The sequence below is a fragment of the Falco punctatus genome (genome assembly GCF_963210335.1).
Source record: "Falco punctatus genome assembly, chromosome: 5".
In the NCBI taxonomy this organism is placed as follows: domain Eukaryota; kingdom Metazoa; phylum Chordata; class Aves; order Falconiformes; family Falconidae; genus Falco; species Falco punctatus.
The window spans coordinates 42,278,249-42,302,938 of record NC_137584.1 but is presented as its reverse complement, the minus strand read 5'-3'; the positions used below and the strand labels follow the sequence as shown (position 1 = coordinate 42,302,938).

The following is a 24,690-nucleotide window of genomic DNA, read 5'->3' as shown; positions in this document are numbered from 1 at the left end:
AAGCTTTTTGCGACTGCTGTTACCTCCTGAATGTGCTGACCCGCAGATTGGCTTTTTGCAAGTCTCCATGTGTGCCCTGCTGAGAGATGGGGATGCAAATTACTTCATCGTTTAGTGTTTCCAACTGGCTGTAGAAGTGTTGCATAAGTCCAAGTTATTAATTCCCTGGCAATTATTTCTCCTTTTAAAATAACATCCTGTTGATGCGCTTCACTTCTCACTAGGAGGCATTCAGGAAACGTGTTTTAAAATGCTCGTGTGATCAATTAGTACTGGAAGGCAATAGTCAGGCGTGTTGTATTCCAGGTGTGCTGTGCAAAAAACCTTGGTGCTGTCGTGTTCCCGAGATCATTCTTGGATATTGCAAGCTACTGTTTTGTACTGATGTATTAGCAGGGAAGTGGTGATGCACTCCGGTTTGGATCACAGCTATGGAGTTGAACAGTATCTGGTTGGAGTTTTCATTAGCGTATTTTAATGATTTGTTTTTCTTATGTCATGAGACTGCCAAAACCAGAAGGTATATAACAGTTAATTAGATTTAACAGAAATATTATGAAATACATATGCCAGTAGGGCAACTGAATTCGTAAGCTTTCAAGTTCCTTTTTACAGTATCTTCAAAGAGTGATAGTGCAGGTTAAGCAGAAAACGAAGTTTGTACAACAGCATGACCCTAGACCTGGGCTGTCTTCATGTAGAAGAGTAATCTGCAGTGCATGAATGGAAAACACCCAGGCATTTCCTGTCTAGGGCCATTTCTGACCTCTGCTGGATTCTGCTTATTAAAAGACAGTTTATGAGTCGGATGTGGGTGTGGATAGTGTGGTGGCAACTTTACCCAGCAAATGAAAATTGAATTAGTTATTTTAGAGTGAGCTGGTGGGTGGGAAGGAGATGTCTCAAAACAATTAGGTAGCCTTAATTTGTGCAGGGTACTCCACAGTGATTCACTTCTGTGTGTACTTCGTGTACCAACTTCACATCTGCTTTAGAACAGAACTGCTTCTCTGGCTTTATGCAGTACTTGCTTTTTTTTTTTTCTTTTTTCTGAATGTAATACAGGAATAAAGTATCTGAATATTTTTCAGATGTGATCAAAGTTGATTTAAATGTTGGAGTTGTCTTTAGGTGTTCAGTCATGTGGCTGTGAGGTCAGAATCTTGTTGAAATCAGTGGGACTGTGTGCAGGCTTGGGAAATTGAAATCCATTTGGTGGCAAGTAGCTTTTAATCCTGTTTGTAGAATGTGTGTTCTTGTGCTAAAGAGTTCTTCTGGCTGGCACTAAAGTGCTTTGGTATAGTGCATTCTCTTTCAGTTTAATTCTGCTGGAGAAGTACTCAGTCATTCTGATTAGCAATACATCTACAAACTTTTTTCCGGGTCTTCCTTTCGTTTTTGAAACACACCCTTTGGGGTGGGGAGAGGGGAGAGGCAGTTCCAAAGTGAAAAATACTTGGGCAACCTATGAGCAGATGTTGATTCTGAGGCAGCATTGCACTTGGACATTGGACAGCCTGCAGTGGTTATGCATAAATGAAAAGATACTGCTGAAAAGTTTTGGGAAGAATTCAGGTTGAAGTATCACTACTTGTAACAAAGCAAACAGTTTTCAAGATAAGATGTTTCCACTTAGATAGTTTAGAACACTGGTTGAAACAGGTAGGTTTGGTGCTTCTTGGTTATGGCCTATAGGCTTTAAATTTTTTGAGCCCAATTTTAGGGTTTCCCAAGAATTTTCTGACACAAAATCCACTATAGAGGAAAATGAGGCCTTAAGCATGTTCTTTGTTGGGATGCCAATTTTGGTGGCACTGTGAAGGCATGAAGAGCCGTAGGGCTATTCTTAACTTGTGCCTTGATTGCTTGTAGCCCTCTTTTCTCCTGGCATACATCCAACATAGGGGTGAAGGAAGGAGGAAGGCTGTGAGTAAAGCAGGACAGAATTGTGTATACTGTGGAGGCTTCCTTGGTGCTGGGGAATTTTTCAGTGGTCTGTCTTATCAGATTTGTTGGCTATGTGATGACAATGAATTGGGCTGTCAGTCTACAGCATCTGTTGTTTGGGGGAAGCCTGAGGTCATGCTATGAATTGTGCTCAACCTATTTTTCTGTTTGCCAAATTATCTGTATGACTGACAATGTACCAGCAGTGAAAGAATTTGAAATTATTTTATTAACTGAGGATTATAGCTTCAGTGGGAAAAAATATTTATGTTTATAGAGCTTTACCATCCTTTTTTTTTTGTTACTCTTTTTTTTTTTTCCCCCATGCATTTAAATGAGGTAAGATGTAATCTCTGATCTTCATGTATTGCATTTTCTTGTTTACATGTGCAAGATTGGGATGAATGACTGATTGCTCCACCTACACACAAACATACACAAAGTGCTAGTTGAGATGTCTTTGGCATTTGTAGCATCAAGGATTAGTCTGCGTTGTGTGGCTGCTTGAGATGTTTTTATGTCTGTTAATTAGGGCTGTCTGTGTCAAGGTTGGTTTTACTATTATGTAAGCTAGTGATATTGGCCCTTGTGGAATGCAAACCGTGCTGTGGTGAAAAACAGATCTACTGAATTTAAAGCAAAGAATAAGGCATGTGCAGTAATTTTTATTCAGGGGAGCAAATTGGGATTTTTAGAGGCTTATAAAGATTTGGCTTCCATGACGACCAGATTTCTTAGATTATATACAAACCATTCTTTTTAAACTGCATCTAAAATAGATTTAGAAGACAAGTTTTTATACTACCCACTGCTAGTCCAGTGGTATGCTGACCTCTGTCAACATGGGAAGATACAGGTATCTTAGCTGTTACTACTTCAGCTATGTGGTTGGATTTGCTGTTGTATATGCTATTTCTGTTTGCAGGGCTGTTACTTGCCAAAGGTTTTCTTCTGCTCTCGAGTGTTAACGGCATTGATGCTATGTTTAGCCTGTAATCTATTATCTAAATGATTTTTGAATTAAAAAAAACAACCAACAACTTCGGAGTTCATTCATCTAAAGAGCTGATGATTCCCATGCTCATCCTTGGCCAACTGGTAAACATAAAGGCAAACCGGAATGTTTGCTCTTAATACCTGAGTTTGAGTGTTGTCAAATGTTCGGTCATGTCCAATCCAAGAACCATGTATGTAAAATCATTTCAGCTTGCCATGAACCTTGTTCAGGTTTATTCTGGATCCAGACAAGATGGGCTCTAGTTTTATTGTCCTGGTGAATATTTCCTGCTGTCACGGGACAGAAGGAAGAAATTTGTTCCGTTCCTTCTGTGTCCTGCTAGCATCTGATGGTATTGACTGTGGGTGTGTTGGTTTGTAATGTGGTATACATTTATGATTAAGTCTGCCCTTGGCTTATGTGTGCTGCTGGTTACTTGCTGATGGCTCCTCTGAGAGCAGTATTTGTAAAGTTTTTACCATTTTAGCTATGAAACATGCATCTAGTAAATGATACCAAGGCCACAGTTACATATGCCTCTGTTACTTCTCGGCTGCACTGTAGAACTCTCCTTGGGCATGTCCATTGAGCATTTGGGATGCTCCAAGTAGGGCAGAGTACTGCAGCTCCGTTGCATTGCCTGGATTTTCCAAAGGTTGTGGACTCGTAGTCCAGAATCCAGTGCTTAGGCACCAGCTTTCGCTAAAAACATGTTTAACTTTTAATGCTTCACCTTCAGATTTCTTGTAGAATTTGACTTAATCTAAAAGGTGAACTGAAACTTTTGAATCAAAATCAGTTTGTAGCTTTTTCTTGTCTAGGAATAGAACTACGAGTTTGTGCATGGGAGAGAGGGGAAAGAATGACTGTTACAGATCTTGTTATCTTCTGTCCTAGTCCTGTGTCTTTCCCAATTTGTCATTGCTATGATATATTTATAGTTGAGCCTGGCAGCCTAATGCTTTCTGTCATAGTAGCTCTTTTCCCAGTAGTATGTAACTTTTCCTGGTGTGGCTTAAATTTTCCTGAAAATCTGTCCAGATTTGTTAGTTTAGATTTTTCGTAAGTGGTTTATAGTTGAATATACTTTATTTTTTGGATGTGTAGCTTGAGACCTTGGGATCTGATTTGTGTAGGTGCCAAGAACTGCAGCACTTACCCTTTGGGTTTATACTGTGCTATGTAATGCTCAACCATCTTTACTTTAACGATGAAAACATATTTCAGAGCTTCTCATTTAAAAAAGGAAAAGAAAAAGAAAAAGGTGCTGTTCTTGGAAATTTATTTTTTCCCCAAAGATGAGTTAGAATGTAGTTGAGGTTGAAAAAGTAGCACTAAGGAGAAGCATGGTGACTGAAATCATTTGATATTTTGACATTAGTAGTTCTGAGGCATTGAAGAGAGCTGGATACTAGCTGGGCTGGGTGAAGCTCCGTTAGCTCCTGTTTGTAAAGTTCTAACCTTTGATCTGTTTGCAGCCTCACCTGGTAGGCTTAAATGTGGATGTGTAAACCTGAAAAACCCATCAACAATTTTGACACTTTTTTACACATTATAGAGCAATGTCAGAATTAAATATATCTGTTGTTCTTTCTTGCTGAAATAACATAAGGCGTAGTTTTAATAAAATAATCTGTTTGTGAATGGGGTAAAAAAGAAGCTCAGAGAAGAATGTACATGCATAATCTCCAAATGCTGTTATGTCATAATCAGATTTGCATGAAAATTTATAATAATCCAAGACGGAAAAAATAGTTAACTTTCTCTGTTTCCAGATTTACTAATAAAAAAGAACAGGAAGTTCTGATTATTTTTTTCTGAGATGAGAACATGAAGAACTGCCAAAACTGTTACAAGAGCTCTATTTTATCTTTTTATACTAATGTCTAGTTGCTGTAACTTGCAGAAGAAAAAATACTTCTGTAGATCATTTAAATAGGTCGCAATAGCTCTTATCTCTGCTTGCAATGAGAAATATGATGAGTACTAATTTGCATTTTGCTTTATTTTTAAGTCATTGACAATTTCTGTCTTACTGAAGTTCACTATATTTTCAGTCAGTTAAGAGGTACTTCGACACCTGTCTGCTGTTTCAATAGCCTTTGTTACATTTTTCTGTGACTGTGTTGTCTTGTCATAATAATCAAGCACTTAGAAGCTTCTGCCCAAGAATATAGAAGAATTTTGGGGAAAAGTGCCACAAGTATTAGTAATTTACAAAACTGACAGTGGTAGCTTCCAGATTGTGAGAAGCAGAAGATTTTGTTTGAATTTGTCACTTAAAATAAATGTTGCTAATCAGTACAGTAGTGCTGTAAGGAACTTTGTAATGGGGGGAACTGGCTAGTCAGGCATGTGCTTGAGGTCTACTGTAGTAATGAAGTATGTTCACACTTACTGGGTCCTTCTGTTCTAATTAAACAGCTTAATTGAGAGTTACCAGGGGTGAAAAGATGTAACTGGGAATCAATTACAGAATAACTGTTTAGCTCTAAGCTTTATGTTAGTCCTTTCCCCGATAATTATGTTTTTTGCTTGTAGATTTCTGCAGAAATGGTGATTCCAGCACAGTGAAATCTTGCTACAAACCAATGTTGATCTTGCAGCAGAAATACTTGCTTTGTACTTCTCTCAGGCCTTAGCTGGTCTGGGGACTGCTTAACTGTTAGCAGGGCTGTTGTAGCATAAACCCATAGTTTGGAAGCAGGTGGCAAGATATAGGTCAGGGCTTCATAGCAGCATTGGGTGTTTGCATTTGTGCAGCCATGCTACATGTTAGTCTTCAAAGATAAACAAAGCATAAATAGGAGCAAAGCATGGCTATTACATGGCTACTATTACATTCTGACTATTTACTAGTGAAGTTTCAGTGTTTCTGTAATTATTGCTATGTTGACTAACCCTTGTGCATAGGTTAATTTATAAAAAAGCTGCTGGAATTATGTAATGAAATCAGTTCTTAGTAGTGATACAGGTATTACCTTAAGCATCCTCCTGCCCAAGTATTTTGCTTTTATCATTGCTGCAAGTAAAAAATCACATTAGTTTTGCAGCTGACCCAGACTAGAAATTACTATTCTCATCTCCTAACATCCCTATCTCTCCGCCCCTCCCCACAACTAGGAATATTTGCCATATGAATAGTGTAACATTAAATACATTTGGTTGCATAATCAAAATTGAAGTGGTTGAAGTGGGAAAAAGTCCTGCTAACAAAGACAGTCCGGCTAAGCTGGATAGTTTTGGCAGCACTGGTGAACAGCCAGGGTTGGTACTTTGTTATACCTGTGCATCTTGAGGGATGGTAACTTCTGGCAAACTGTGGGTAGAAAGCAGAAAAGGACAGTCACCTTGTAAAATGCTTCAGCTGCAGCCAGAAGAGAGCAACTGAGGGCATGATTTCCCGTTAGACTCAATGTGTTGGAACAGCATGTTACTTTCATCCTCCTGGTCTCTCTCCCCAAGAGGAAGCCGAGCTGCTCCACTGTATTTTTTCTGGATCTAGCTGTCTATGGAGTTTTTGCTTAAGTTTATTGATCCAATGCAACAAAAAAATCTGTGTGGTTGCTCCCCGGTCAAATTGGTGACTTGAGTTCACATGATTGTTGACTTCTGTGCAGAGGGGGCAGGGATGTGCAACCTGGGAGACAAAAGGTGCACTGGAACAGGTTCCCCTTTTTGTGCCAGTTTACTGTCACTATAGTCTTGGTAATTCTTCACTTAATCCCTGTAGAAAGTTGTGTTAATAAGCTTCACTACATTTCATACTTGATTTAAAAAGTTTTTTTTAAATATTACTTTATGGGTTTTGTGCTCTTACAAGCTTCTCTGCTATAAGCTGTTCTAAAGAAAACTTAGATTCTGTAAATTTGCATCTACAGACTTAGTTGATGAAAGGTGCAAGTGCTTTTTTTCAGTTTGCATCAGCAGTAAATAGTAAAATTACTGTCTCTGTTACAAGTAAATTCTCCTCCCACTGCCCAAGTGCCACCTTTTCCGCAGTGTGCTGGTTGTTCATTTCAAGACTACAGAGACAACTGATCACATATCCTGCCTTCCCCCTCTGGGAGGAAGAATATAGCTATGTGTGGCTGAATTTGAGTTCACGTATTTCTTAAAACTAAAACTGTTATGCTAATACTGTTTCTTCTTTAAAATGTTATTTTGAAATCCTCAATGAATACAGAAAAGCCCTAAATTCTTGTCTTAGGATGTTGTTTTAAGATGACAACAATGACAAAATGTTTTTTTAGTTCCTCAGATTACTTCCAGGCATTACCTTTAGCATCTCTATCTCTTTCAGACTTTCTTCTGATTTTTAGATAAGTTCCAAGTTTGTTTTTTCCCATTCATTTTAGTCTTGACACTGGTGTGCCTTACATAATATCTGTTTTTATGGTTAAAGAAATCGATGAAAGGTTGAATGTGAGCCTCATGAATATTTATGTTTTAGCTTTCAGAAGAGATGGGAAATGGTTGCATTTAGCTAGATAGGATTAGCCACCTCCTGTTGACTGGAAGAATAGTGCAGATGTAAGGGTAATCATAGGGATATGCAAATGGGGGTTAGAGAAGTGTGGTTGAAAAACAGGTCCTGAGAAATTAAAGTAGTTAGCAATCTTGCGTTTTACTTACCAATTGGAGGAATTGTTGCAATGGCAACAGGTGCTTTAGAGAGTAAGTGTTTTTATTTTGTGGTTCCTCTCTGTCATTTTTTTGTACAGCCTGCTTGCCAGAAGAGATGATACGCTGAAGTTCCCCTTTTCCACTGTGAGATTGCTGTTAGGTGTTTTTCTGCCAGACTTTATTGTCAGGTTATTCAGATGCCTTTTTTCTACAGTTAAGTAATGTCTGTGAGATCCTTGTGAGCTGGAAACTTGTAACACCAAAGCTCTTGTTGCTGTTCTCCCCTTGAGATCTAAGTTGCTTTCAGTGATTTTCATTCTGCTGGTGGGATGTGGTATGGATCTGTGTGCTCTTGTCCTCTCTAAAATTTGGGATGGCAACAGGTAACAGATACCCATGGTTCTGGGTAAGGAATTGAAAGGAGTATTCATTGCAAGTGATATCTTCCAAAAGTAATAAAATTGGGGTTTTTTTTGTGGTTTTTTTTTGGTTTTGTTTTGTTTTCTTGGGAGGCTGATCCAGGCTTTAATAGAGATGCAGTGCTTTTTACAAGTCTAATTGCATTCACCCTTCATAATTTGAAGACTTTTCTGTTCTTATAAATTTTTTTTACTAGAAGAACTTTAAGAAGGACTGTATCTGCAATTTATCTTCGTGATAGTGTTTCTCATTAAAAAAAAAAGTAAAACTTGGTGCTTTCCTATAGCTTACCCAAATTATCTTAAGGATAGCAAATGAAAAAGCCAGACATGTCCCTAGTTTCAATTTGCATTTAATTCTACTTAAAATGTTAAACCTGTTAAAAATCTTATTAAGCATGTTACAAAGTTTGTAACAGTAAGTCCTTTAATGTGTTGGCAGCAATCACAAGTTATTGGTGAGCAAGATTTAATGTTAACTGCTCAGAAATGCTGAGCTCAGGCATATGAGATTCAAGTGTGAATGCGAAGTCAAGTATCTTCATTACTGTATGTCAGTATTAGGTTTTAATGTGAACAGTATGGGGTTTTTTTATAGTCTCTGGAGATACAGTCATTATAGAAATATGCAATGTACACCATTTAAATGTCCATGCTAGTCACAGAATTTTTGTATCTTGCTAACCAGGCTCTTCCCCATCCCCCACCACTCACCAGCAATGTGCTAGATTTACACAGGATGTATTTAGCAAAAAATAAGTTTTACTTGTACAAACTGAGCAAATTCCTGCTGGTCTGTAAGAAAAAGTAAAATAATGAAAAAATACCCAAGATTTTTTTCCTTGCTTTTTACTGAAGGCTTCCTTGGAATTGTGCTTACAGTTCTTCCTTCAAGGTTTTTTATTACTGTTTCTTTTGCTCCCCTTACAGTAATTTGTAGTAACTGCTTCAAATGCAATGGCTGCAAGCACTTATTTCAGTATTCAGAAATGCAGCAGGTCTTTAAGAGAAGACTGTATGCAAAATGGGGTTTATAGTCCTCTGCTTTCAGTTCAGGAGCTTTTCACAACCAAGACCATTTATTTAAGCTTATAGCTTCCATCAGTACAGAGAATTTTTAAAAGGATTAAAATAGGACTGTATGATGCTTTCATAATGTTGGAGTGTAGCACTAGGAGTTTACAGCAGATAGCAGTCCTGCACTTGAGCAGAACGTAAGGTCATTTCATCTTAATTTGTTTTCCTGATTAGGTTGTCTAATCCTCAGTCTTAGTTTCCCAAGTGCTACTGGTTGATTAATGAAGTTCCTTCCTTGTGCTGTTGGTCCAGGAGTACCATTACATTCTCTTGTGCTATGCAGATAAAACGAAACCCCGTACTGCTCCACAGAAATTAGAGTTGCTGACTCCAGAGTTGTGTTGTGTGTGGTGTTTAGCAGCTCTCACTGGATGCTGTTTTGTTTTTCAGTTTTAACAGATGCAGAGGTGGTTACCTAATAATCCTGTTTGCTCTTTACATTACCAGCAGCTGTGGGATGTTGACAATTTGCAATTACTTTTGAGCATTGTTTATCTTTGAAATGGAATAGTTGCAACTACATTTAGCGAGAGCTACCTTTAGCTTAAAAAATAATTGATTGGCAGTGTGTAGTGCCTGTGTTTTCTGCTGCCGTAGCTAATTGGCAGTGTATATTACTAAGAATAGGTTAATGAAAGTTTGTCTTCTTACATACTTTAATTGTCCAGCTGAATCCCTGTTAAGGAGCATATATTTGAAAAATAGATGCTTTGCTTTTAAAACAAAATCACTGAGCATCAAGAACTAGTAGTTGATAATTTGGTGGTGGACCTTGCACAGATCTTGCAGTTCTCTGTGGAAGTGGCCAGGTGCTATAGGAAGGTTGGGAAAGAGCCTTACTGATGTGTGAATGGTGAAATGTCTTTGAAACGGGAGGAAGCTGTTCATAGCAGCAGCCTGTGGAACGCATAGCTCGGTAACTGTTGTGGTGGGCGATTATCCTGCCTACTGCATTGTAATTGCCTCATTCAAATTTATGGCTACGTGCTTGTAGTCCAATGTTGACCTCTACTGCTCTGATTCCCAGCAAGTTTTTAAGCTGTGTGTGGGATGGTAAGCAGTGGCTGAACCTGAGTTAATTGCCTAAATGCCTAATACATTTGAACTCCTGCTTATGAGGATCAATGGTAGCTGATAAAAAGGGAAGATTAAAAAAGTTTCCCCCATATAGCTGTCACAGTTTTTAGCATGACCTCTTATTATTGATTGTTACAAACTTTGAAAGTTTGAATAATTCTTCAGCAGAGTGCAAAATGCTTATACTGGTTAAAAATCATACCCTTTAGTGTGACTTTAGCCTATGTAATTTTAACATGTCCTCATGTGATCATCTTCAGTGGTTTTTTCATTTGTTGATTTATTTTTAATGATAACCAACTATTTTTCCAAAGTCTCATGGCCTTTATCAACAGCAGTGGTTACCAGACTTTGTGGTCCCTGTCCTGCTGCTCCAAATTTCATACCTCAATTTTCCCCTTCTCCTGATTGCAGGCCTTTGAAGATCTTGAAGACTTATCTCAGTTTTCATGACTGAGCTGGAGTTGTGGATACACTTTGACTTAGTTAAAAAAAAAAAAAATAATCCTGTTGTCATCTATGGCTTTTCAGATTCTAGTTTGAATGCACCTTGGCATAACATACAGTAGTTACTTGTTGGAAATGTTCTTTATTATTTTCATTTTGTTGCATTTCAGAGCTGTCAAGGTGTTTTGTTTGGTGGTGGTGGTGTTTTGTGTTTTTTGGTGGTTTTTTTTTTTTTTACCATACTGCTCTTGCAGCTTTCTGAGTGTTCCCGATTTATGCATCCTGCCTACAGTCTCTTTATAGTCCTGGGCTAAAACTGATGAGAAGCATTTTGCTTATTAAAATTAAGACTGGGAGCAGCCTATAAATGGACTGATGTGAAAACTGTGCACTTTCAGTTTTCCTCGTAACCATTGGTGTTAAAGTTGGCAAATAGTAACTTCAGTTGTCACACACACTTGGAGCTTTTACTTTTTGGGGTGCATGCCAGGTTAAGATAGTTTTCACTGGCTGTGTGGGGCCAAAACCTGCAGTTCCTGGTGGCAAAGAAGAAGTTAGTTTTTCATAATGTTTCCCAGCTCTGGTTGCAACAGTATTTAGGAACCAATAATTCTGTCTAATAACAAATACTGTAATCTGAATTAGGTTTGCCAGCACTGCATTTTATAGGTTTGCAGATTTAATTGGTCTTTGGCTAGTTCAGAAAAGAGCACAGGAACATTACAAATGCTGTGTCAGTAACCTGTTAAAATTATAGCTGGTTTTAATACCTGAGGGTTTCTTGCTGATGATCATATATGCCTGGTGTGGTCTGGATGAGAAAAATCGATACCAGCATGACTAAACTGATGTAGTTGCTTTACTGTAGACCCTATATATTTAGTGCATTGTTGTACAGTAAGGCTTTCTCTGGTGAAACTGAATCTTTGTGTTCCCTGGCCTTGATTTGAGCTCTGAGTTGAGATAGAATCTTTGCATACCAACCCTAAACTGATCACACTGAATTTTTAAACTTGAGTTGTAACCTGTGCCTTCCACCCTTTAAGCAGCCCAGCCAGCTCCAGTTAGATCATCTTATCAGCTGCTAACAAGAGTGGTTCTGTAGAGCATGATAGCTCTTCTGTGATCTGACTGCTAGTGCTGCATGATTTGTGATAAATCTACTGTGGTTTTTAACAAACTAAAGAACAGCTTACTAGATTACCCATTAAAAAAATGTTTGAATGTTAAGTCAGTCAAACTGGATCCCACTGTATAGATCTGTGTGTAATTTGGGTGAGATCGGAGGGTGTTTTGAATACTCGATGACTTCATGCCCTCTCATCAGACATATAGCAAGAACCAAACAAGGTAGTGACTGTTAAGTAAAGAACCAGCTCATGGTCTTTAAAGAGAGTTCATTCAGCCTGGTGAAGAGGTTTGATCGTTTCACTCTTAGAAAAGGTTACTCACTTAAGAACAGAAGGAAAGCAGCGTTTTCACTGGTCTTTTATAATGAGGTAACTTGTCCTAGTTTAAAACTGCCTTGGCACTGAGACCTGATGCAAGTGCCACAGATTCTGCTCTGCCAGGCCCCGCAGGAGCATCAGCACCCCACCCTGTCCCTTGCCAGGCCAGTGAGATCACTGAAAAAATAAATAGTTCCATAAGCACTGGAACTAGTGACTTCTGTTTCATGTGGTTTAGTCTCCTGTGGTTGATTTGTCTTTGGCAGAATCAGGGGTTGTGCTCTGCCTGAAGTGTTTTCTGCAGTAGGGCTCTTTGCAAGAGTTCTCAGGATTAAAAATTTTCTGATGTCCAAAAAGATGGAAACCTGAGTTCCCCTTTCCCAGTTCAGCATTTACAAGATCCTTTTCTGTTACTCATCCACCAATTTTCACAAGATCTGTAGGAAAAAAATTAAGACTATTATATTTGGCCAATAGAGGTTAATTGAGTCGGATTTCTGGAAGACACGTAGACAGCATGATTTCCCAAGGCAAGGAAACTGGACTGAACAGTTGGTGGTTCTGTGTGGTTGTCCTTATGACTAGATGCAGTGTAGGGCTCTCCTTAAACTACGGGTGGTGCTGTGGTACCACCTCAGTCATTTTTCTTAGGTAACCTCTAAAGTTTATCTACAGTAGCTGGTGAACTTGCTTCTCAAAGCTGTAATATGCGAAGAGTAATACCACACAATAAATGTTTCCATGGCTTTGTAGAGCACATAACTGTTCTGCATGTTAAGGTATTTATTTCTGTTTATAGCTAAAGGCAAAGAAAAAGTACACTATCTGATAACTTTTTTTTTTTTGGTGTTTTTTTTTTTTTTTTTGTTAGCCTTACTGCTGTTCTTTTGGCTGGGAATATTCTGGCATATTTCTTCCTGCAGACTTGCTCCACCAGAGCATGAGTAACATTCCTCATCTGCCTCAAAAATAGTACCAAGTAAAATGTCATTTGTGATTCAAGTGAAATTGAAATTGAGCTGACCGGGTACTGATGCTAGTCTTGTGCTGTCTGATACAGGTCAAATGTTTCTTTGCCTCGGTGTCTTTTATTAGAGTCAAGACGGTGTTATTTGCATGCCAGCATCAGAAGTAAAATATGTGTGGGGATGGAGACAAACTGCGTGGTTCCTCCCCTTCAGAGCTAGTGGTGCATGTTCTCCTCCCAGATGTGTGTTAAAGCAAGAGAGTCCCATGTATGGCACTGGTGGGGAATGGTGGTGATGAGAGGGTTGTGCTGGGATAATGGGTCCCATATTCTGGGGGAAGGCAGAGGTCTTGGTGTCACTTTGAGCTTCAGCATACCCATGGGATTCAATCAGCTGGGGACTTGTTTTGGCCTTGGAGTCCTTGCCTCCTCCTCCCCTTTCCCCCCTTCTCTATTTACGCTGGGTAGATAGACATCAGATGAGTATAAAGGGATAGCAGGGAAAGGTTAAAATCCTGTCCTGCTGCCATTTACTTTCCCCTGAAGCCTAAACTGGCCAGGGGATTGTCATTATTTTGTAGGGCTTTTTTAAAATGGTGAAGAATTCAAATGATGTGTTATTGGTGGGGGCGATATTACAGTTCACGGATTATCTTAAAATAGTTTGTTTCCGTTTATGAGTTTGAAACTTTCTAATATGTCAGTGAGCAGCATAAAATGTGCTGAAGTTCGGCTGTTCACAGTCTGAGAGTAATTTCGTTGCTTTGTGTCACTTGGTCATGCAGAGGAGATCCAGCTATTAATGGTATTGTGCCCAACTGCCACTCTACTGACATAATCTTATTTGGTGGGACAGCAAGTGTCCCAGAGGAAGGAAAGGTTATCTGACGTGATAGTCATTTATTGTATTTGTCATATTTTATTTTTAAAGCAAGTTCTAATATAAGTGTGCATGTATGCCACGCCCCCCCCCATCGTGGTTGTTTTACATCTGACCTCCTCTTCTGAGAGGAAGCTGGCACTGGAAGTTGTCTTTGAGCTTGCCCAGAGTTTACGTATGAAAACGGATGGCTATATTTTTTTTTTTTTTGCCGTGCAAGTTTACAAATAGATCAGCTCCTGTCATTGGCTTAGTGGGCAATTGTACGAGTGCCAGAACTGGCTCAAAGGGAAGGCTATAGGAGTTTTTGGCTGGGCGGAAGGGGAGACTGAAATCATAGCAGTCTGGTCTTTGATCGTCTTGTTCTGCAATGGAACTGTGCCATTGCTAGGGTTAATGATGTGATACTGTGCAGTTGTTCTTTTGTTGTGTGGTTGGTTGGTTGTTTTGTTTGTTTGTTTTTTAAAGGCCTGTTCCTTACTGAAGGAAAAAAAAATGTTACTCTATGGTTTTATCTTTGAACAATTTAAATCAAAATAGAGTCTTGGAAAATTACAAAGACAAGTCAGCATTTTAAAAATAACAAACTGTTTTGTAATACTGTATGTAATGCTACTCTGCAATATATGCTGATACTACTAGATGTGATAGCGATGAAAAATTCTACTTGGGTTTGGAAAGCTATTGTGCTGGGTCTCTGTACTAATCCTGCAAAGATACATGCTTTCTGTTGAATTCAGTGATAGAGCGTGATTAAGCTGACCATCTGGATTTGGGGTTGGAAGAACATATATGCATTATCTTAATTTTGTGTTTGCATGAACTCTGACTTATTTTTAAGTACTACCAGTATTTTTTCCAAAGTGCTAAAGTAATCAAGACTGATTAAAAAGTTGCTATGGAGACCCTGTTCTGTTTTTGTGGTTTTTTTTCTTGTTCTTTTTTGTTCATTTTTTTTGGTAACAAAAGTAAGTTCTGAGGTTAAACTTACTTAATATTTAAATCAGTGGGAAATACATGAAATACATTCAGGTTTTCTATGCTAGAGAAGTTCTGTGAAGGGTGGAGAGCCTTTTCGGTGAATTTAGAAGTTGTCTTCATGGTGTGCACAAGTTAGGGGGTAGAAGATAGAAGGGAAGACCTGCTGTTGTCCTCAGCCGCTAATTAGATTGACTGTCTTGTATTATGTGTGTGTATCTGAACCTTTGTTTGTTTCATGTACCTCTTAGTTTAGGATTGCTACAAAAGCTTTCTCAGAGACAAATGTATTCCATATACATGTATGTTTACATGGTGTTCTCTTCGTGACACTCTGGCTATACATCCTCCTTGTTGTATCTTGTCTGTACTTTGCTTGATTGGAAGGTTGCCCTTACGGGTGTGAAAAAACTTGGGATAAATATACATGGCTGTAGCATAAAAATATAGAAGGTTAACTTTGGTCAGGCTTTATTGATGGATTAGCTCTCTAAATACCACAAATTGCAAGTAAAAATTCTTTGTATTTAACATCATGGTTTATACCTGTTCTTTACAGGAAAGAGCGCAAATCAGAAGATGCTACTTGCAAGATCTCTGTATCTGACCCTGAGGAATTATCAGATGAAGCAAGTGCTGACACCTTCTATGGAACTTCCCCTCCTAGTACACCCCGCCAGATGAAGCGTATGTCAACAAAGCATCAGAAAAATAACGTTGGGAGACCTGCTAGCCGCTCTACTTTGAAAGGTAGGTATGGTGTTTTGTTTTTGGTTTTTTTTTTTTTTTAACTAAAATGACCATAAAGGTTTTGTAGTAGCCTTTTCATTGCCTGATGGAGGAGATACGCAGAAGATGGAGCCAGATACTGAGGTGCAGCGAAAGGACAGGAGGCAGCTGTTTGAGGTTGCTGCAAGGGAAAATTGTTTGGGTATTAGAAGAAAAAATTTAACACAAGAGTGGTCAAACGGTGAACAGTTTGCCAGAGAGGTATTTGGGTTGTTGAATCTTTGGAGGTTTCCAAAACACAACTGGATAAGATCGTGAGCAGGATAAACTAGGTTTGAAATAGATCTTGCTTTGAGCAGGAGGCTGGAAAAAATGACCTTCAGAGGTATTTTCTGATTTTTTTCTGCAGTTCTATGGTCTCTAGTAATGGTGTAGTTGCTTCTCTGCCCCAGTTTCATGTTCTGAAGCTCTTTGCAGTATGTTTTATAGAAGTATGAAGTTTTCAGTGACTATTTACTCTTTAGTGTCACTGAAGCAATTAAAGTGTAGTTACCGTCGTTTACTTGTGTTGACGTTTTTATCATAAAGTCGTAACTGTGAAGAGACAAAAGTACTTGATATGTGCTTTTTCCTAATGTTGCTAAGTAACAATAACTGATATTAAACATAGTTAGGTTAAAGTAATATTTTTAAGTTTTTATTTCTTCAATTTTAAGCATATATAGAATACGGTAGTTGCTTGTTGAAAAGGTAATTGTAAAAAAAAATGCGGTAAATACATCTTTTCAAGCAGACCTTGTAAGAAAAAAAAAAGATGCAATTTTGGTGGTTTTGCTGAGCTTGTGGGTACAAAAAAGCCATTTTTTAAGATTGTATATTCAGTATTTTCATACAGAACATACCTAGGTTTGTTTGGTGTTTTTGTTTAGGTATTTTTTGTGGGGTTTTTGTTTGTTTTTAAACAACTATGTTAGACAAGGTTACTTGCCAGAGTTGTTATGGCAGATTGGCTATTGCCAGTTAATAATTTGGAAGCAGTTTTTTTAAATTGCTACACATGAAACAGGAAATGTTATCACAGAGTGCGTTTACTTGCAAGGATTACATTTTCAAGGTAAGGTGTAGGAGAGAAGAAGGTAAATGGTTTAGTGTGGATAAGGGAATACAATCTGTTCTTCAGTTGCATAGAGTTGAAGGGCCCATGCAAATGTCTTCCAAAGCTTTTGGTTCCTTTCCATTTCATACAACCTCTGAATGGTGTCACTGTGAAGAGACCATTCACCAAAAGACTTCTTCCTAGAACTAAATTGAAGAGAACTCTTGTTATACTTGCCAGTTAGCTGTATAGGCATTGCCATTATTAAGCTTCTTTTACTGGTTTTTAATTGTGCCTTTTGGTTAAGTTAAACTATTCGAATGCAACAGTAACCTTACTTAGTTCTGTACATGGTAGTTATTACATAACTTTCCTTGCTTCCTATGATTTTCTTGGGTTTTTTTCTGTGCTTTAAAAAAAAAAAGACATGTTAGTTTCTAAACAGAGAAATTGTGATACTAAAGAACTAGAATGCATAATGTTTCATAGTAACCCTTTGGTGCTGAGCACATATTGAGGATTGATACCATTGTAAGAAATAGCAACGATAAACAACAGCTCCCTCAGATCTTGAGTTTTTGGAGCAAGGTCCATCTTTCTACTTGTGAGGGGAATGGTTCTAGCTTCTGGAATAATAATAGCCTGTTCTTGGTTGCTGTGTATGTATCTTAAAATATATTTGGGGTTGATTTTTTTTTTTAATGTTTTATGAGTTGGATAGTGTTGTATCTTGTAAAATACCTTTTCTGGAGAGTTCATAGTTCATTTTATTTAACTTTGACTATGTGTACAATTTCAGAAAATTTATTCTGCATTGGGGAGGGGAGGAACCAAACCGCAGCCCACCAAAAAAAGCCCAAACAACAACACTCCCCCACCCCCTAACCCAAAACCAAAGATATCAAAGTGCACTACCGGCTGATTTACCTTGAATGTGTATGCATACACTGTTACTGAGATTGAATTGGTTTTACTTCAGTAAGAGAATTCATTCAGGAGTTACTTTGCTGTAACCAGTTTAAAAAATAAATTTGAAATTTCTTCTCATTTACATCTAACACAGATTTAAGGTATCTTTATTTAGGCAACTGAGAGAATTGTGGGCATTAGGGGCTTGCTTACTTGCCCCTCCAATATTTGTTTAATTCTGTCACACCAAGTTTCTTAGAACTTGCATTTATTATCAATAAACTGACACAATAATCTGTTTTAAAATAGTTTCTGAATCATTTCTCCTATAGCCCAAAACCCATGGGATTCACATTTTCTAAGCTAAATTTCATAGCTGCTGCTAAGACATACATATGTCTCCTGCTTGTTTTTTTCTGACTCGAAGGGTATGGAATGTCAGTCCAGCAGTGCTTGCTTGCTTATTGAAGTATTAGCTTCTTGAACTATAAAAAAACAGTGCCTCTGTCTGCTTTCTAGTATGAAACTTCTGTCACTCGATACTTGAAAGGGAACCTCTATCCACTCCACTTTCTTAACGCTATAAAGTTCCTCAAGCTCATTTTGTCACTTTTTCTTTTACGAGCTGTTTAAGATCTCACTCAACCACGTGCCCCCTCTCACCAACCAGTCGTTGCTTGGTTGTGAAACCTACCTGCCCTGTGTAGCACTAAAGGTAATTGTAACTCAAAATTTGTTAATGCAGCTGAACTTGTTCTACGAATTAGTTTAAGCCTATATTACAGAACTACAATAAAATTTGTAGTAGCAGCTGGTCCAGTTGTGACATTGATATTTATTTGTTGCAGAATTGTCCAGTATATTTGAATCATTGGCACCTGTTTATGTGAAAAAATGAGAGGATTTTGAAACAATTTGTGGATTTTTGTGCCTGGGCTTTGTTAAGAATGATGAATGTTCAAGTGTTAAGAGATTTTGGATTTCTAATAATCTGTTTTTAACTTGCCTTTCTTTTAATGTGTTTTGGTGGGATGGGGAATCTGAAGATTAATATTGAAGGAGAATAACATGTTGAAAATGTAAACTGAAGGGGTTTAGAGGACCCCTATCTAGAGTGTATAAGCAGAAAATGATCTTTAAATGTGCCAGAGTTTTCATTTATTAAGGTCACCAAAATCTTCATCATCAAAGTGCTGTTAAATGTTGAATCATTTCTAATCTACCCCAGAGTCTGGGAGGCAGGGAGGAATGTGTGTATGTGTTTCATATCTGCCAACCTCCTTCATCTTCCTTCTCTTTTCCTGCCAGTGCAGAATGTGTCTTCCTGCTGCTTGGCTGTCCTGGCTTTTTGGGCTGTTGCCTCCTCACAGCAGTGCCAGCTATGGTGTGGGATTCAAGCTGATATGTTCAGTAGACCTTCTGTCTCATGAGTTAGTAACTAGTGAGGGTGAGGTACTGCTGTCTGACAGTAGTGTTTGGGTAGATAAATGTAACATCCATGACAGTGAATTCTGTAGCAGGTTTCTTAGAAACACTGATAGGTTTCAATTTCTGGGAGGAAAACTGAGTTAGGTTTTTCTGTCATCTGCTTATGGTACTTGGTAGCTAGTCAGAGAAAGGTATATGAATACCTGAAATAAAAGTAGAATAAGAGGCATTAATAAAGTCTGTATTTGCAAGAAACAAGTTTTTGTGATGACTAGTTCTTTCTTCCTCATGTTCTTCAGAACATAATTTCATTTTTTTCCATAATTAAGTGCCATTGTGTGCATTGTGACCTGCCCCACTTCTACACAACCACGGCAAGGGTTAAATTATGTATTTTTTAGATTGGAAGGAGGCATTGTGGCAAGGCACACCCCTATTAACTCACTTATTGCTCATTAACAGCTGAAAACAGGGTTCGTAATGGAAACAAATAAGGTGCTCTGACCACATACCTCTCCACTTTGGTTTCAGACATCTTTGCAACCTTAATACAAGGTGTGTGCATACTTCTGATAACCTTTGAGCTATGTTACCACACCAGTTCTGTTACAGAGAATTGCTGTCTTACATGAGTAGAGATTTTTTTTTTTAATTTTATGATGAAAGGAACAGATTTATGCATGACTGCACCTTGTTTTGTTGCAAATGCTGGAAGATAAGTGGTGAACGACAGAAGAATGAAGGGCCATCTAATAATTAAGTCGGTGAAATGCATCCTATGATAATATAATTCTGTCATGAAAATTTGTGTGATACTAGGCAAGCAGCACGAATTAAAATCTGTCTGTGTCATGTTTTCCTAGAAGCAAGCTGGAGATTCTGGGATGTGATTTGCAAATTGTGTAGAATTCAAGGTGCAGTTGAAGTCAGGGGGCGTTCAACACTGTGCTCAACAGTCAGAAATGTTGAGCAATAGCTTTTCCCATTATTGGCACCCAAAAGTATGCTGGCTTGATGGATCTTTCTCTATCGTGATTTTCTGTATATAGAAAGGGAATAATATTCTTCCACTGAGCAGGTCTGTTTTGTAAATAAACTTACCGGTATTTCTGGTATTAATTAAGTGTATAGTGAGGAGCATGGACTCTAAGGAAATTACTACTGCTAGCATGGGGAATGAGCCATGTGCAGCAGATAATCCTTAGAGTCACAGTGAACAATGAAAAGAAGACAAAGTATTCAGCCATTGTTCTGAAAGTCTGTTCTGTGCTTTAATAAGCAGGGGCCCTGTGACTGTGCAGCTTGTTGTGTTCCAACTGCCGGTCCCAGGACTGCAACTAGTCTATATACAGCTGCTTCCCTCCAGCCTGCCACCAATTCCTTAAGTAAAAGAGAGAGAATCACTGTTTTAATACCAAGTAGTTCCTCCTGTCCTGATCTGGAAAGCCTAGGTTGAAGCACTTTTGTTAGTGCTACAGAAGAGTGGTAAGGCCTGCTGCTTCTGAGGAAGGAACAGGGAGGGAAGAGGAGATTTCACGACTGGGCAGGGAAGGGCTGCAGGTAAGGGAGAAAGCAAGTGTGTGTGTGTTGGGAGAGTGGGGAGGTAGGCTCGTGGTGGTAAGGCAGTGTATTAAGACTACAGAGGGGTTCCCAGAACTGAGATCAAGCCCCGCCAGGAGGCAGAATCAGATCATTCAAGCTGAATTTCAGAATTTGTACATGCTCAAGTTTTTATGAAATTGCACGTGCAATGGCATCTCTTCAGTTCTGTGTGACTTGGAAACCTTAATAACGCTCCGTTTCTTTTTGAGTTTTTTTTTGGGTGGGAGGTTGTTTGACAAATGTGTGGAAAATGAACTTGGAAACTGTTCTTTTCATCATATTCAGTTCTCAGCAGACAGCATACTCAAGATAATGAGAATTCTCTGAGGTCCTTTCTATAGAAGAGGAAGAAAATTTCTTTTGGTGCTGCTATTGATTTAGTTATACCGATGGTAATTTCCAAGACTATATTTTTCTTCTATCCATGCCTATTTTCTTTTATTGGTATTAAACAATGTTTTATGCTCAACCTAAGGAATGTGATTTGGAGCTGGATTGACTGATGCTTTTTCTTGTTGCTGCAGTCACATTTTTTTTCCCCCTTTTTTTTTCTTACAGAAAAGATGAGTGTGCCAACTCAGACTGTGCATAAAGACAATGGGAAAACCATCGAGAATGTGGAGGAGCACAGCTATAAGCAAGGGAAAAAGATTCGAGACACCCTAAGGACAACAGAACGAGATCACAAGAAAAATGTGCAGTGCTCATTTATGTTAGACTCAGTTGGTGGGTCTTTGCCAAAAAAAACAATTCCAGACATTGATCTCAATAAGCCTTACCTCAGCCTTGGCTGTAGCAATGCTAAGCTTCCAGTCTCTGTGCCCATGCCAATACCCAGAACTGCACGCCAGACTTCTAGGACTGATTGTCCAGCAGACCGCTTAAAATTCTTTGAAACCCTGCGGCTTTTGTTAAAACTTACCTCAGTCTCAAAGAAAAAGGACAGGGAGCAAAGAGGACAGGAAAACACTTCTTCTGTCTGGCTGAACCGATCCAATGAACTGATCTGGCTAGAGCTGCAAGCTTGGCATGCTGGCCGGAGCATTAATGACCAAGACCTCTATCTCTATGCAGCCCGTCAAGATATCCCTGATATCATCAATGAAATCCTCACCTTCAAAGTGAACTATGGAAGCTTCTCCTGTGTAAAAAACGGAGCCAGTCTCAATGGTACTTCAGGAGAAGGAGTTTGCAAAGCAACACATGGAACTAGTGCTTTGGATTACTCAAGTTACCATGAACACCTCCATCGGCAGCGGGTCTCATTTGAGCAAGTAAAGCGGATAATGGAGCAGCTAGAGTATATAGAAGCACTTTACCCATCTCTGCAGGCTCTTCAAAAGGACTATGAAAAGTATGCTGCGAAGGACTTCCAGGACAGAGTGCAGGCACTCTGTCTATGGTTAAATATTACAAAAGACTTAAATCAAAAACTAAGGATTATGGGAACTGTTTTGGGCATCAAAAATCTTTCTGACATTGGCTGGCCAGTGTTTGAAATCCCTTCTCCTTTACCATCTAAGGACAATGACCCAGAGGATGAAGAAGTTGATAGGGAAACAGAAGTAAAGGAATCCTCAGGAACATGCACAGAGGAGAGTGATGGTGATGAACAAATCTCTGAGGAGAATGTTGAGGAACTTAGACAAGCCATCAAGAACAATTTTACTAATAAGCCAAATTTTGACTTTCAGGACCATTTTTCAAGGAGGCTTGATAGGCTTGAATCTGAGGATGACTCCACCTCTTGGGTTATTCCAGAATGCAGTGCTGAGGCAAGCTGCAGCCAACACTGTTTGACCTCTATTTACAGGCCATTTGTAGATAAAGCACTGAAGCAAATGGGGTTGAGGAAGCTAATTTTAAGACTGCACAAGCTAATGCATGGCTCATTGCAAAGGGCCCGAATGGCGTTGGTAAGGAGTGATCACCAGCTGGAGGTAGGTTGCTACTAGTGTAAACGGGTAACAGGAGTACCTCCTCTGCTGTATTGTTTCTGACTGAAATGGGAGGAATTGGGATCTTAGGAAAGTTACAGTTGTTTTGGCTTTTGAAAGATAGTGTATGTTATGATTAAGAGCCTACCTCTACTTCCACGGGAATGAATCTGTCGTTGACCTGATTTAGAATTTGTGTGAAGCACGAGCTAGTTCTCTGTTCTTTGTATTTGAAATGACATTTTTATGATAACATCTTTGCTCATTACATTTTCTAATGTCTGAAGCAATGTCAGAAAAATTACAATGGAAAATAAGGCACAGAAGTTGAATCATGAGAAAAAGTAGCGATGGAAGCGGTCATTGTCCTTTCCTTGCCTTCAAGACTGGATATCTTTCTGCAAGACACCCTTTATGAAAACATCACTATTATTTTGGGGTTTTCCTCATGTAAATGAATGAAGTACTGTGGTGGCACATTATGCTTGAGGCCAGATTGGATAAATGAATGGACTCTGTTAACCTTGAAATCTATGTAAGCAAGTCATGTTAGCATGTTGCATTCTTTAGCTGGATCTTAGTTTAATTTTTTTTGTCTTTGGGTCATGGTATGTTCTTAATCAAGAATGCTTGTGAGTTAATAAAAAAAAAAATAATGAAATAAGCAGTAAATGAAGGACAGTAGCTGAAGTCGTGGCCACTAATTCTTTCAAGGCAGAATATTGTTCCTTATTATAAACTTATAAACTTTACCTAACTTGTAGGCATCTTTATACTAGGAAGAACTAGTAGTAAGGTTTGCTTGCCCTCCTTGATAAAGTGGCACTGTGTGTGGTGCCTTACCATGGATTCTGGACAAAGGAGTTTCTTAGCCAATGTGCCTGTTCTAATATGGATACCACATGTGGCCTTTGACACATGGCTGATCTCTTGACTGTCACATTTGAAAAGAAACAAGAATTGTTTTATCTCCTTTGGAGGTTATGTTTTTAGGATGAATAAATCTATATTTATGAAGGTATGTATTTTGAAAAAGTTTTTATTCGTACTTTTTCTAGTGTAGATACTACTGTAAAAAATGAAGCTATTGGTTGAATTTTTATTTATTCTCTAATTGATTTCAACTTGTATTCTAGGAAATTCTAAAAAGTCACATGCTTAAGTAAAACTTGCAGGTATCTGTTACAGTAATCAAAAGCATCCCCAAACCATATATACGTAGATAGGAAGTTCAGCTTAATAGATGGGCAGAAATACCTTTAAAAAAACAAAGGAAATAAAACATAATTTGGGGCTATTGAAAACTACTATTGAAAGTATTTTTGAAATTTCCAAATACCTCAAATGTTTGACTTCGTAAGGTTTCTCAAAACAAGTTAATGAAACACTAGTAGCTAGAGTCTTTACTGCAGCTTCACAAAATTAATCTTTTTGGTAAGTTAGCATTGGATGACTTGTTTAAGATGTAAGGTTCATCTTTTCTCCTGTCTTCTCTATCTTTGTGACTTTTTTGAATGTTCGTTTTCAGTAATTATTACATTTTCTTTGGAATATTGTCCTTTTTTAAGAATTATGATGAAAGGTGAATGCTGTAAAATTGTGAACTTCTTTCCTGCCCCCAAATTAAAAAAATGCTGTCAAAAAAGGAAAATTCTGTTTGTCAGAAGTGTTGTACCTGCTGCAGCAAAAGATGACATCAGAGTAAAATAGAAGAGATGGTTTTGAATTGCTTGGTCTCTGCATCTGACAGTACTCTGAATGTAGTGTCTTGGGTTTTTTTTAGGGCAGTCCAATTTGATATCTGTATGCAGCCAGAGCTGCTAGTATTTTGTTAATCTTTGTTACTTCTGTTACTTTTATATCTTGACTCTGTGTTTGTGTATTACATACACTTTAAAATCTCTGGACATAACTTTCATTTCTGTTGTTACTTAAACACTGTCTTTCATCTAAAATGTGTTTTCTGGATTCTTCTACTGTATGCATTTTAATGCTCATTTCATCTTAAATATATGTAAATGTTTATACAGATAGCTGGTTTTAGCATTTTTTAAAATACAAGTTTCATTGGTCATGGGCTCTGATACTTTAACAAGGCTCTAGGTGCTATAGAGTCTGTTTTGTGT

At 38.3% G+C, this 24,690-nt stretch overlaps 1 protein-coding gene across 5 annotated transcripts in view; it reads left to right on the top strand.

The window, feature by feature from the left end:
* The window catches only part of MAP3K4 (mitogen-activated protein kinase kinase kinase 4), an 83,398-nt gene that overhangs the window by 8,289 nt on the left and 50,419 nt on the right, over positions 1 to 24,690 (top strand). For all 5 annotated transcript variants that reach the window (XR_013928637.1, XM_080390533.1, XM_080390534.1 and 2 more), the window contains exons 2-3: positions 15,423 to 15,613; positions 21,186 to 22,567. Coding sequence is in view for 4 of the 5 variants with exons in the window: in XM_080390533.1 (XP_080246659.1) it covers positions 15,423 to 15,613; positions 21,186 to 22,567 (1,573 nt within the window). In the remaining variant the exon portion in view is untranslated. The remainder of the gene's footprint in view (positions 1 to 15,422; positions 15,614 to 21,185; positions 22,568 to 24,690) is intronic.